At 37.3% G+C, this 14388-nt stretch overlaps 1 protein-coding gene across 2 annotated transcripts in view; it reads right to left on the bottom strand.

The window, feature by feature from the left end:
* Positions 1-14388, bottom strand: part of col7a1 (collagen, type VII, alpha 1) — a 62338-nt gene that overhangs the window by 3980 nt on the left and 43970 nt on the right. Inside the window, exons 83-115 of one of the 2 annotated variants that reach the window (XM_079629487.1) lie at positions 14017-14052; positions 13898-13942; positions 13733-13765; positions 13538-13600; positions 13161-13196; positions 12208-12288; positions 11981-12049; positions 11825-11860; positions 10304-10363; positions 10018-10062; positions 9904-9939; positions 9700-9795; positions 9359-9484; positions 9122-9193; positions 8982-9017; positions 8007-8066; positions 7874-7918; positions 7465-7500; positions 7280-7315; positions 6840-6896; positions 6494-6565; positions 5899-5970; positions 5461-5496; positions 5264-5344; positions 4602-4655; positions 4466-4519; positions 4321-4383; positions 2989-3051; positions 2756-2872; positions 2094-2171; positions 1957-2010; positions 1765-1813; positions 837-932 (exon numbers count right to left, since the gene is read on the bottom strand). In XM_079629487.1, the coding sequence (XP_079485613.1) occupies positions 837-932; positions 1765-1813; positions 1957-2010; positions 2094-2171; positions 2756-2872; positions 2989-3051; positions 4321-4383; positions 4466-4519; positions 4602-4655; positions 5264-5344; positions 5461-5496; positions 5899-5970; positions 6494-6565; positions 6840-6896; positions 7280-7315; positions 7465-7500; positions 7874-7918; positions 8007-8066; positions 8982-9017; positions 9122-9193; positions 9359-9484; positions 9700-9795; positions 9904-9939; positions 10018-10062; positions 10304-10363; positions 11825-11860; positions 11981-12049; positions 12208-12288; positions 13161-13196; positions 13538-13600; positions 13733-13765; positions 13898-13942; positions 14017-14052 (1993 nt within the window). Of the gene's footprint in view, positions 1-836; positions 933-1764; positions 1814-1956; positions 2011-2093; positions 2172-2755; positions 2873-2988; positions 3052-4320; positions 4384-4465; positions 4520-4601; positions 4656-5263; positions 5345-5460; positions 5497-5898; positions 5971-6493; positions 6566-6839; positions 6908-7279; positions 7316-7464; positions 7501-7873; positions 7919-8006; positions 8067-8981; positions 9018-9121; positions 9194-9358; positions 9485-9699; positions 9796-9903; positions 9940-10017; positions 10063-10303; positions 10364-11824; positions 11861-11980; positions 12050-12207; positions 12289-13160; positions 13197-13537; positions 13601-13732; positions 13766-13897; positions 13943-14016; positions 14053-14388 lie in introns of those variants that run through there. The other variant, XR_013799622.1, reaches the window with a different exon arrangement.

The following is a 14388-nucleotide window of genomic DNA, read 5'->3' as shown; positions in this document are numbered from 1 at the left end:
GAAATGTGGTTAGTGCACTGCCGAATGAACTGACAAGCATGGTAAACTAAAATATACTTTAATGTCCTTTCTATTAAACCTTGTATGTCATTTATTTAAATATATTTGTAATAACACATTTGTAATGAAGGCACAATTTAGTACATTTAAAATATATTAACTTTGAATGTAATATGTAATAACACTACAGTTAAAATTATAATCACTTTACATGAGCTTAAGTATATTAGCAAACATTGAAAGAAGTGTACTTTTTAAGACCACAACAAAAGATTATAAAATGAACTATTTACAATGTACTTTAAAGTAAAACCTTTAATTTGACATTACAAAGTACACTTTAAGTGTAAGGAACCGTCATAAAAATGTTATTGTAATCTTTTTAAGTTTTATTAATTAATATTTTCTGCTTGTACAGTTTTTTTAAAATATACTTTTAAGATTTGATATACACTACAATTGGACATTCAATAGAATTAGGCACTTTGTTGTCACAAGGTCAAACTCCAAAAAGCACAGTAAAAATAGTCCAAATGGTTAGCACAAATTCTTCTGAAACCAGATAACTTTCTCACCCATTGCACTTGGCACAGGACTCATGGACTTTTGTGCTTTGGAAAAAATCAGTGTGATCATTCTTCAAAATATCTACTTTTGTGTTCCACAGATGAGAAAAAGTCCTGGAATGATAGATGGTTGAGTAAATGATGACAGAATTTTTGGGAGAACTATTTCTTTAAACTAGTCCTTTCAAGAAAGTAATAAATACAGGACAGAGTGACAGGAATTTTTTAGTGGATAAACAGATAGCAGGACGAATTGAGGATAGGACTCACCCTCCTCGTCCCCTCGGGTTAGTGAGCGCTCGGGGGACGTGGAGGAGCGACTTCGGTAAGTCTGCACTGCTACAGGTATCTGAACGTCCTGAACACCTGAGAACAAGCCCACAACGAATTACACAAATGCAAGACAGCAAACCCCATCAGTGAACGCACACACACACACACACACACACACACACACACACACACACACACACACACACACACACACACACACACACACACACACACACACACACACACACACACACACACACACACACACACACACACACAGGCATTCATGTGTGTAAAGATGTACTCAAAGTTCATGCACTACATCAACAATTTTGCATGCACAAAACCCAAAGTTTAGCCATGTGGACACAAACCAGAAATTCTCACGAACATTCTCAACAACAAGGTTTATACAGACTGAAACCACATCACACAAGTGTACTGTTAGTGTACTGTGTGGACACGAGTTGCTGATGCAATGATAGGAAAATATAGCTATATTAAGGCTATATAAGTCACAACTTACCTCCACAAGCTTAGGGAAAAAGAGAGAGAGAAAGAGATATGAATTTAAAGATACATAAGAGAGAAAATCAACATTAATCAGAATTTGCATCCCACTTTACTTCTGTAAAACAATTTTCAATGTAAAAAAGGTCAGGGATTTACAATCACATTTATCATTTACCCAGCTGTTCCATATCACAAAGGAGCCAGACAACAAATTAGGTTTGCAACTGATGAGGCGGACAAAAGTTTAAAACTAAACAGATGTCTAAATTTTTTTCTTTCAGTGCACCAAAAAAGGAAGTCGTTGTAGAGGATTCATGTAGATTTCATGACTTCATGAAGTGAAACGGTCATTGATGGTGATGGAAATTTGTTATAGATGGAGATAAATGACAATTATCAAAGATCCACTCACCACAATGCAGGTTCATCTCAGTTCGAACATAACCCCGAATCTCATCCTCCTTTAAAGAATAAAGAGAGATGTGGACCAGCCCATGAGTCATTCTAACTTATCTTGAGGGTTCAATGTGAGGCTCAGGTAGAAGAATAAATTATGCATAACATTACAATAAGTCATGAATCGTAAAAGTCTATTTGTTCTGACCGTCATGCCTGGTTCTCCTCTGTCTCCTTTAGGTCCATCAGACCCTATCTCACCCTGATACATAACACAAAGAGACACATTTAGCGATGACAGATGTATAGAGAATCAATGCAGAGGTAGATTATGTGTATAGTCACCTGTTCTCCCCTCTCTCCTGGGATCCCTGGTATGCCACGTGGACCAACCATAGCAGGGCCTGCAGGACCTCTTTCTCCCTACAATAAATATTCAATACCTCACATATGATGAACTAACCGTGCTCCTTGTGCATAAGAATCAGGGTTTCCAGCAGAGCTATTCAGGAGCAGCACTGCTCTGTACTGCACTACATACACACACACACATCACAGCAAAATAAAAGAAATTCAAATAAAATAAATAACTTGAGAATTTAACTGTGTTGAGAGAGAAACACTCTAAAATGCATCTCTCAAACAATCGGCAAATCAGACTCTGAATCAAGCAAAAATTGGCACGACAACTCACATCCTCACTGAATCTGCTGATTACTCACTTGTTTGTTGAACCACAGGTGATTATGTCAGACATAAAATAAGCCCAGATTGTTAAAGTGATGTGTATTTCTTTTAAATGTAGAAAATGCACATTCGTAAGGTAGGAGAAAAGTTAGTTTTGTTGTGATATATTCTCATTTAAAGGCATATTTTAATCATGTGTGGTCCAATGTCTTGAAGATACCCAAATGAAAAACGAATCCATTGAAACGATGAAATGACCTCCATGATTTTGTAAATGTCCCTTTGCACATACAGTGGTACAGAATAAGTTAGTTTGATACCTTTTGTCCCTGCAGACCCTCTGGACCTTTACCTCCAGCAGGTCCTTGAGGGCCTGTTAGACCAGGGGGTCCATCCACACCTCTCAGACCAGGAGGGCCTGGGATACCAGAAGGGCCCTAAAGAAAGCAAGAGGAACAACTAATAAGTCTCTTCTTTAGATTTCTTCTTCTATAGTTTCTTAGATCAACTTTAGATTTAAACAGCAGGAAGCTAAAGAGGTTTGCATACTCACCCGTTCACCTTTCTCTCCCTGTGTTCCCTTTGGCCCCATAACCCCATCAAAGCCTCTGTCACCCTGGACATCAACAGATGAATGTTACACAGTTTGTTTAAAGTTTCATTGCACCTGTTCCACTTTTTTTATTTTTTATTACTACAGATAATTATGTACAGACTACATTATGTACTACAGACTACAGATTATGTACAGATTGAAACGCGAAAAATTAGAATATCGTGCAAAAGTTCATTTGTTTCAGTAATTCCACTTAAATAGTGAAACTAATATATTATACGAGTCATTACATGCAAAGTGAGCCTTTATTTGTTATAATTTTGATGATTATGGCATAAAGCTTATGAAAACCCCAAATTCAAAATTAGAATATTGTGAAAAGGTTTTCATAGCTGTAAGCCATAATCATCACAATTATAACAAATAAAGGCTTGAAATATCTTACTTTGCATGTAATAAGTCTATAAAATATATTAGTTTCACCTTTTAAGTTGAATTACTGAAATAAATTAACTTTTGCACAATATTCAAATTTTTTGAGTCTCACCTGTAGTTCTGTTACTGTAAAACAGTTTCAACCATTTTGTTGTCCACGTATTGAGTAGGGTTGTTAAAAATATTGGTATGTTAGCATGAGAACAGTAATATTTCCTTCACAGCAGAATATTAATTGGAGCGTCACACTGCTCCGCTCACATGCTCTGGTTGATACCAATCAATATTAAAATGATAAAAATACGATAATAATAAAATACAGTATCAGTAGTACAGACTCGATTCATGATAAAAAAGCTTGTATGCACCCATTACATTCACAGTTTTTGTAATATGCATTAAGATTTTTTATGTGTTTGAAATAAATCTGTCCACCAAGGATTGGTGTATTTTTTTAATCAAAAACACAGTAAAACAGTTTTTTTTCTATTTTAATATATTCTAAATTGAAATTTATTTCTCTTGATAGCAAAGCTGAACTTTCAACTGCCCTTTCTCATCTTCAGTGTCATATGATCCTCCAGAAATTATTTTAATATGATTTGATGCTCAAGTAACATTTCTCATTATCAAATATAAAAAAAACTGTTATGCTGCATATAGGATTCTTTAATGAAAGTTCAAAAGAAAAGCGTTTATTTGAAAAAGAAATATTTTGTTACATTATGAATGCTTTTACAATCATCTTTGCTGAATAAATGTATTTATGTCTTTAAAAAGAAACTTGAATGGCAGTTTTACCGTGGTTTAATAATTGGTCAAGAATTGTGAATGTTTGTATTATAACAACCCTACCCTATTATTCAATATAATCTCAGACTTCAGATGTTTTACCTTGGATCCAATGAGCCCCTCCTTCCCTGGACTTCCTGTGGGACCTTGAGACCCGACTTCACCCTGAAAGAAAACTTGCATTCAAACAAAGAAAACAGCAGGAATCACATGCAGCCCTCACACACAAATAAATGTGTGTACGTACCTGCTCTCCTTTCCTTCCCGGCAATCCTGGTCTGCCATTAATCCCACCATCTCCCTATTAACAGACAAAATTCATGACTCCCAGCAAAACATTGCGACACAACACAAACTTTCATCAAGCTCTCTTTATTACTCACCTTGTCTCCCTTTTGTCCGCTTGGTCCACATAACCCCTTGGAGCCTCGTTCTCCCTGTAAGCAATTAAAGCTCAGTCAACCTGTCAATCACTCAATGTGACAGGGAGTAATGACACTAGAGAAAAGCTCCCAGGTGGGACTATTTGTAAAGAATAAAATACTATTCATGTGTCAGTCATACACACAAGCACACACACCCTTCAATTACTGTCTTTCTCATTAGTGACAACAGATAGAGGTCTATCAGGGATGCTGAATCCAGATAAAAGTTCTTATCTGCCATGTGAGTGTGTGCGTCTATGTTGCCGCTGGCTGAAGGGCAGCTAGTACTGTCTGCAGCGGCCCATGTATCCCTGAGAGGAATGATTCATACGCAGGAGTCTTTCATGTGCCTCGCTGCACTCGACAAATCAATTTCTCTACACATGCAGGCACATACACACACATATTCACACACACAAAAAACTTTGATATGATGGCTCTATGGTACATATGCAGATGAATATCAGACACAATGGCCTGGAATCTACACTGTGGAGGAATTATAAGCAGTGTGATCATCTGGTCTGAAGGGCTCCTCAAGGTTACTGATAAAGCTAGCAAGAGTCAGTTTGAGTTTTAATCAAAGAGACAACCATTAAAATGCACACACACACACACACCTTGAGGCCTCGCAGACCTATGTGCCCAACCTCTCCCTTCTCTCCTCTCATGCCAGACAGGCCATCTTTACCAGGCGTTCCCTGTAGAGGACAGATAAAAAAAAAATGAGAGGTAGTCATTGGGAAACAGCTGAGTCTGGGGACTGTATGTGTTATTCATGCACTGATGTTATAGGCATCTGAATAAGAATACACACCGCTTCACCTGGGACACCTGGCTGCCCTGCTTCTCCCTGCAAATGATAAGCAAAAAAATGATCAATATGAAGTTCACACACATTAATGTACATTTTTAAACACCCGAATGTATTTGTCACGGTTATGCTTAGGTTTGCTTTTCGTATCAGTCTGTTTAATCACCTGTGTTCCTTTGTTCTCCTTTTCCCGCCATAATCAGTTATCATGGATATTAACTTAATCATCACAGCTGTTCATCATTTAGTTCATCACCATGTGTATTTAGTTCCTCTTCTTTACTCATTCTTTGTTCAGTATTGTTTGTGCATACTGTTTCAAGTTGTTGGTTTATGCTTAATAAAGACTTTATAACTTCTTCATCCTTGGACTAAATCCGCTACAGTATTCATGTATATGCATGCGTTTATTCATAAGAGAGAAGAGAAGATATTTTTCACCTTCTGACCACCAGGACCACGGGCTCCTTGGAAACCAGTGGAACCTCTCTCTCCTGGCTCACCTCTCAGACCCTACAAATATTAGTAATGAGATTAAACAAACATATTGACTCTCCTGCTTCTGAGAAGAGACGCTAGCAACCTGACACATATCTTCTCTAGTGTTTCAGAAGAAATCTCAACAACGTCTGTAATCAAAAGTAAGACATTTCAATATTCATCTAAAACCTTCTAAAGCCATTCACATACATTGTATAGCTCTTACTGTACGTCTCATTTGTGTCTGTATTTCTTTCACCTAAGGAATTTTAGGAACATTTAAACAAATAAAAAGTTATAAAACAGCAACCTTTAAAAGGAATCAAAAGAGAAGAACCATTTTAATTTGGGATACACCAATATTACAATTGTGGCTGATACCAATAAGCTGATAATTGTTTTGTTTTTTCATGTTAAGGCTGATAACTACTAAATAGCCCATTTTAAAATGATACTATTTTGTCTAAAATCAATTGTTTAAAATGCTACAATAGATTTTAGGCATCACAACATTTTATTGTAGTTGTACATAAAAACAAGAAAAATACATTCTTACCTGTTCTCCTAGTGGTCCTTCCTGTCCCTTTGCACCCTTTTCACCCTGTGCACCTTTAGGTCCTCGCTCCCCCTGAGGAGAGCAGTGTTCAATATAACTGATTGGTTTACATCGACCCAATTGATCTGCCTTTAGCCTGTTGCCTACTGACTCGTTAACAATCTCCAGAATCGATCCTGAGGCAGGCACACATAAATGCTTTATGACCAGTTCTCATAGGCACATGTTTTCAAAAGATAAGAGACCTTCAGCAACCTAACCTTCATTATTGGCCTTTAATTTTTTATAAAGTGCCACAAAAGCGGTTAAACACCTGACACAGCTTCATCAAATAATTTTGACTCACAGTTTCTCCTTTTACTCCTTTCTCTCCTGGAGGCCCCCCCACCAGTAGAGTATCTCCCTTGAAGAATCAAAATCAAATACAGAAATATATAATTAAATATTTAAAAAGAAAAATGTAATCTAATTTGCAAAATAAACCCTATCAGGGTGGTACACGACTCGCCATCTTCACATCTGATCACACTTGTAGGAGTTTATTTTGCAAAAATTACCAGCTGACTGTTCATGGTCCTGCTTATTTTACAGCTACAAATAAAAAAATGGACATAAAATGTTTGATTTGAGTTTAAATCATTTTATTATATAAGAAGAATCAAGTTTAAGGGCCAAGTTTAGCAGTGATTATTAAAAAATATTCCAATGGATCAATCAGAATCAAGCATTTCAGGGAACTGTGAAAAAAAGCAGGATGATCAATGCATATTAAAAAAAATAAATCACCTTTTCGCCTTTAATTCCCGAAGGACCTTGCTCGCCCTGTGAAGAATTGGTATATTTAACATTATTTCTAAGTTTATATGACATAAAACATCTGCATGTAAATTAAAGTATTTTATGAATTTTTTTTAGCAGAGTAAAGGACAGCCTGAGACAGATTGTAGCAGCAGACGACAAGTTATACACACCTTATCTCCTCTGTTCCCTTTGCTGCCAGAAGGACCCTGTCAGTGGGACAGACAGATGAGTAGAGGAGAAATCTTATTTGCTTGAACATTTGTATGCATTTGAAGATAGAAGACGTGCAGCGCAGCAAGAGGCCTTGACTCATAATGGTTTTGAAATTGCAGCGAGTGGGAGACGAACACATCATAGCCCTGAATATAAAGTATGACGAATACAGTGTGTTCGTACAGCTACCTCTATCCCTGCATCAGCCTTTCCACATCTAGACGAGGGCTCAGATCAATGACACCCATCAAGAGAAACTGACTGTTTCTGTCTGACTGACATCAATATGTATAGAATACAGGATGTAGTGGGGTAAAAAATAATGAGCGAACGCTGAATATTGTGAACAGAAAGGAGTATATTTACAGTAGGGCCTCTCTCTCCATCTGTTCCAGCCCGACCTTCTTCTCCCTAAAAAAATTAGACAGATACACCCACCATCACAATCTGATGAGCATACAAGCAAATGAACATAATTTAGATTAGTCATGGACATTACCCGAGGCCCGAGGTCTCCTCGCTCTCCTCTTAGACCTGGCACTCCTACTCCAATTTCACCCTGAATGTGGAGGGGGAAAAGTGAGAAAAGGCGTAATGTACTCTTAAATACTTGTCCAACAGTACCACTTTTGAAAATGCTTGAATATTTCATTACAAATTATATAATCAACATAATTTGAGTGAAAATACATTTCAGAATGTTTTAGTATTTGGTATATCTGTATTTTACTTCAGTGACAATATGCACTTAGAGTGGATGAACTCCATAAGTTGTTTCCAGATTTAAATGGGAAAAAATACCATATTTCAGATTTTTGAAATATACTGATATATGATTGAGCAGCTCTAAACAGATCCAATCCAGGGGTTGTTTAGGCACACCGTTGCGACTGAACCAGTTGAACTCATCAATAAATTAACACCAGCCAAGTGACAAATGAGAGTAAAAATCGTAAAGACTGTGATTTAATTATGTACATTCATAGTTTGACGCAATGCATGTTTCAGAGTGAACAGCATCATTTTGTTCATTTACATGTGAGCAGCTCATAATCTGGTATTTTCAGTGGCTCAGAGAGGCTCGGTTTATAGAAAATGCTGCTCTACGCAAACTCTGCAAGTGCTGCGGGTTTGGGTCACCTATGACGTGAATTTGAAAACGCAGCATGACATGTGCCAACCGTCTTGTAATCAGAACTATTTATAAATCTGAAGCTTTTAGGTTTTCCTGGAGTTTTCTGCAAAAATAAAAACTCTATGGTTTAATGATTGAAAGCAAAAAAAAGGAAGACAGCCATAAATACAGTATTAGTATTGTAATTTTTTATTTTTTGTTATAAATTCATGCATACTTGTGCATGACTTTAACTACTCCTACATTTTTGACTGTGCTTCTAAAGTTTTTAAATAAGGAGCACAGGTGCTCTTAAAAAAATTGTAAGAATAGCACCCTTAAAAGCAACACATCAATTACCTTATCGCCCTTGAGTCCTGGAAGGCCCGCAGTACCCTAATATGAAGATAAAGACATCACTGAATACCACTGAGGGATAGACAGTTATACTTGCTCTAAGAAACACCTGTATACACATAACTTGATTTTAACATTCTTACAGTGGGTCCTGGCTGTCCATCAGCTCCAGATGTTCCTGGGTTTCCTGTTTTGCCTATAAATCCTTGTAGACCCTTACAACCATAAGAGGCATCAGAGGAATTGTGATCACTGGATGCAGTCAATAGACTGAAAATTCAGCAAGTAATTTTGTTTATGGTATTTAACACATTTCTTTATGTAGTAATTCTAAAAATATGTGTCACATTTGTTTCTGTATGTGCAGTTACTCAACTAACCCTCTCTCCTTGTGGTCCAGGGGGTCCTGGCTGACCTGCTTCACCTCTCTGTCCTGCCAGTCCTGGTGTCCCATCCAATCCACGTGGTCCAGGAGGGCCTAGAGGACCTGGCAAGCCAGGGTCACCCTGGAACAGATTAAAAACCTTTGATTCAATATACACAGTAGTTTTTAAAATTTTCTGTGGTTGACTATATGACTGCAAAAGCATTGCCATGTGGTCGATTTGAGGTTCTATCATTCATGTTTGTGGGATGAGCCACAAACCAAAGTTAACACTAAGAGTTTGAGGTTTGTTAGCAACAGTTCTATAACAACTCTAAAATAAAATGAATCAATGACCTTTAAGCCGATGGGTCCAAGCTGTCCTGGAGGCCCAGACATCCCCACGCCTGCCTCACCTTTGAATCCTTTGGGCCCTTGTGGGCCTCTCATTCCCTAAAAAATAATTGTGAAAAAGTCTTTTAAGGATGCATGTGTTATAGTGGAGATGAAATGGATGGTGGTGCTATTGCTTCTGCCTTTGAAGTGAATGCGGGTACTCACATTTTCCCCAGAATCTCCAGGATCACCTGCAGCACCCTGTGAGTAAATAACACTTTAAATTCCATTTCTACACAATGTAGATTGGCGCTCTATATATTATCAGACAGAACTCACTCTTTCTCCTTTTATCCCCGCTGGTCCCTTGTCTCCTTTTGGGCCCTAAAATACAAAACAGGCACACAAAATAAATTAGTAAGTGTATGAAATATGAATTCAGAATTAGTTCTACAAATGATGAATGATGAATGGCTGATGACAGAATATAATGGAAAACTGTGAGAATAAATATGCAGATCAAAACATATAAACTTCAGAAACATTGAAATGTTGATAAAAACATCAGAATAAATAGTTGGCTGGACAGAACCTCACATATATGACCAAAACGAGTGAAACTCACTGATAATCCAGGAAGGCCTCTTTCTCCAACAGTGCCTGGCAATGTCTGACCAGGAGATCCCTTAAAAACAATCAGCAAAAAGATAGGAGTTAATGATGTGGTATATTCATGTCAGAAATACATCTATGGTGCATTATCTACAATCTATGTCATGGCGCAGTGCAGTGCAGATAAGCCATCCACTTCCCTCAGGGGAATTGGTATTGTACCAAATGCTTGAGTTAAGTTTATTCCATTCATGGTTTTTTCAGGACTTTCTGCACATTTCTGAGAAGATGCTGTACATATTTTTTCAGATATTATCACGATTCCATCATAGTTGAAACTGTGGATGGGATCTCTTGACAGATTAGGTGCTCCTGGAAGTGTTCGGGCTGTACAGTGAAGGCAGGTGATGGATTTTGCCCAAGGCGTTTAATGTGCAACAGCCACAGCAGTTTACTTCCCTGTCCTGTTATAATTGTCAACAAATGTGGTAAATATATATGGAGCACATCAGTGCCAGTACTAAGTAAACCCACACACAATAAGGCACAATTAGAGAGTATTTGTGTCATAGAGATGGCAGAATGCTGAAAAAGGAGGTCATACTTTTCACAAGTTTGCTCCCTGTATCAGATTTTTTTAGATGTTGAAAGTACATATACATACAGCTAAATATATTTATCAGACTCAAATAATTCTGACTTGTCGCTCATAACAAAAATAAAATAAGGCACTTAAAATTGTCTAGAAAGCAAGGCGCTTTTTGTATGAATTCTTCTGGACAACAATGTGCGTTATTCTAGGCAGATAAACTACTCTGTATTTTTTACCAACATCATTTCTGTGAGTAGAATGGTCCCTACAGTCTGATATCCCTACATGTGTCATGCTGAAATGTAGCTTAATTACTGGATTTATATAGTCGTGACTGGTTGAATATAACTTTGCAGACAATTAGCAATTAATTTTAGCACATTTGTCTTTTGTATGTATAATGTTTAAGACTTGGCTATATTTAACATTTATCTTGTAGCACTGTATTTCCCCCATTGTCAATTTCTGTTCTGTTCAAATTCTGTTCAAGACTAATAGTCAACTAGTTAACTAAGTAACCTTCTTGTGTTGGATTTGTTTTAAAGACACCAGCAAACATGATAAAGACATTAATGAAACTGGATGGAAAGCATATTGGAAGTTAGAAACTGTCAAAAAATGCCCAAAGTTGGTATGAAAAAACAGAATCAAGGATCAAGGAAACCCATAAAGTCATAAAACATTAGATTAAAGAAAAATAAAATATAGCTTCTCTGCTTGGCTTAAACAGATAAAAGTCTTCACTAGTCCGATGTTTACTTGAATACTGTGCTGCTCCACAGTTGGCATTTGGGTTTAGTGTTTTTCAACACTCTATTGAAGAGCTCACGTACATGGCGCTCTAACATTATGTTTGCTGCAAATGAGATTATCTTTCAAGCAGGTGAGAAGGGTTGATCTTCACATAGTGTTCGCTATGTTGTAACCATGGCAACAACTTACCGTCTCACCCTTCATTCCAGGGGGTCCGGTGACAGACTGCAGAACACAGTGGAAATAAAGGGAGAGAGATTAAAAGGTTGGAAATTAAAAGCATAGTGTCAATCAAACTACACATTTCGTGCAAATCCACACATGCAGATGCACATATGGATGCACCTTTCCTGGTGGACCGCTGTCTCCTTGCTCTCCTTTAAGTCCTGGGGGGCCGATGGGACCAGCAATACCCTGAAAGAAAGTGACAGAAAGAGATAATTAGACAAAGATAAAGCGGTTAAGTAGGGAAAAACAGAAAGAAGCAAAGGAAATATGAAAAAAAGAAGCAGAAGATCATGAAATGAATGCACATATGTCTTTGTAAATGTCAAGGCCATCTGATCACTCACCTGTTTCCCAGGTAATGCTGGCAGGCCCTCTTTCCCTGGAACACCATCTCTACCTGGGACCCCAGGCTTGCCCCCCTCTCCCTGTGTATGTCATTATGTTAACATGTTAAAGATAACCTTGTTACTCAAACAAGGGACTTTTTCACTTATCACAAACATGCTAAAGAAACAAATAAAATACATTTTTGTGTATGTTAATGTATAAATCCTGCAGAAAAAGTAATGGAATAGTGAATTCTTTGAAGAGAAAATGCACCTTAAATTGTATTTATTTTTCCTTCTACTTTTGCCCTTAAATTTGTTGCAAGCAACAGTTTTCAGGGTTTGTTTGTTTATTATATGTAAGTTACCGCTCTGTTTATAAAAGAAAGTTAAATAAAAACAGTTAAAAAAATATATTCATATACACACTGCATTTTAAGAACAGAAAATCAAATAAAACAAAACAAAAATGTTTATGTGAACATATTCTAAACATTAAAGTAAAGTTGAAAGCAACTAAATGCACCACATAAATATTTACATTTTTTTAATTGGCACTACAATATTAACTGTGTGTGTTTGTGAGACAACAGGAGAACAAAGAGTCACTTCATATAAACTAGGTCTTGGTACTGCCTACTACCTCAGAATACCATACTCATTCATGCAATACATGCATCACAAGATCATAATTGGATTGTGCCTGCAACTGCACCAAGAGTAAATTGCGGGTTCAGTTTCAATATTTCTCGCACCTCATAGAAGCAGTTCTAATGGCACTGTTAAACCAATATTTTACTGTTCAAATCATGTCAAGTGCTCTTGTCATTTGTTGCTCAGACCCTCAACTATGCATTGCCTCACATTCACCATTTTGCCGACTGGTTAAAGAGGGAAACTTGTAATAGAGCATTTATCTTAATATGAAATTCTCTGTAATATATGTTTGTCTGGTATGTTTATTTACTCACCACTTGTCCTGGAAGCCCTGGGGGTCCTTGTGGCCCCTGCAAACATTAGAAAATGCTGCATTTATCCCTACTCAGACAAATATAAATCACCACATTCTATAAGAGCAAGATGTCTATGCAATACCCACAGGATCTACTGAACGTCACAGTACACTGATATTTAAGCGGTATCTGCTGAAATAGGCCTACGCGAAGAGGAAAAATACTGTAATTTTGCCAAAATCCAAGGGCAAACCGAAGACACAGAGGGATAAACAGAGCATGTGAAGAGGCTTTAAGCTGAAGCTGCAGAGATTGTCTAATGACCTCTGTGGAGAGACCGAGGTCAAACTCCTCTTAGCTGTTGGAAAGACTCCAATATTGCATTTTTATCTTACTATGGCTCCTGGAGTGCCTGCAGGTCCAGGTAACCCTCTGTTGCCCTGAGGCCCAGGAGGGCCCTTGAAGAATGAAGAGAAAATATTGAAGAGTGAGTAAACTCTGGTGGGTTAGTTATGTAACTCCAAAAACACATTGCTTTGAACAAATCGCCTGAAGGAAAGTGTTCATCTCTACTCAGCTGGAAAACTTACTTGAACTCCAATGCCTGGTTCTCCATGGTCACCCTAAAATGACATGCATACACAAATAATCAGGACACAAATAGGGACAAAATAACAAACATGGTTCATGCTATTATGGTTAATCTGAAATTACTGCTAATGAATGAGGTCTATGTCAAATAATGCAGTATTTACCTTCACACCAGGAGCCCCTGGGGGTCCATTTCCACCCATCGGACCCTGAAATAAACCAAAGGTTAGAAATAATATTGTTTTAATTTGAGTATGTACATACAGTAACTGAATATACGTACAGTTGGTCCTCTTATTCCTGGTTCTCCTGGATTCCCCTGTGAAAAATACACATTTGGTATGAACAGCAGGCTGATACAAATATAGTGCACACATACACACACAAACACACACATGCACAGATAAACAGCACAGACAAGCTCTGAATGGACAGACATACTGACAACGACTGCACAAACATCGAATACACATACACTACTGATCAACTTTGAGGGCCGGGACAATTTTCATAATGTTTTTGAAAGAAGTCTCTTGTGCTTACAAAGCCTGGTGATTTGATCAAAAATCAAAAACAGTAATTGAAATATTATTTCAATTTAATTGTAATATTATTACAACTCCTTTCTATTTTAATATATTTTAAAATGTAATTT

This window comes from Phoxinus phoxinus, assembly GCF_949152265.1.
Source record: "Phoxinus phoxinus genome assembly, chromosome: 11".
Taxonomy (NCBI): domain Eukaryota; kingdom Metazoa; phylum Chordata; class Actinopteri; order Cypriniformes; family Leuciscidae; genus Phoxinus; species Phoxinus phoxinus.
This window is presented reverse-complemented; position numbering and strand designations above follow the sequence as displayed.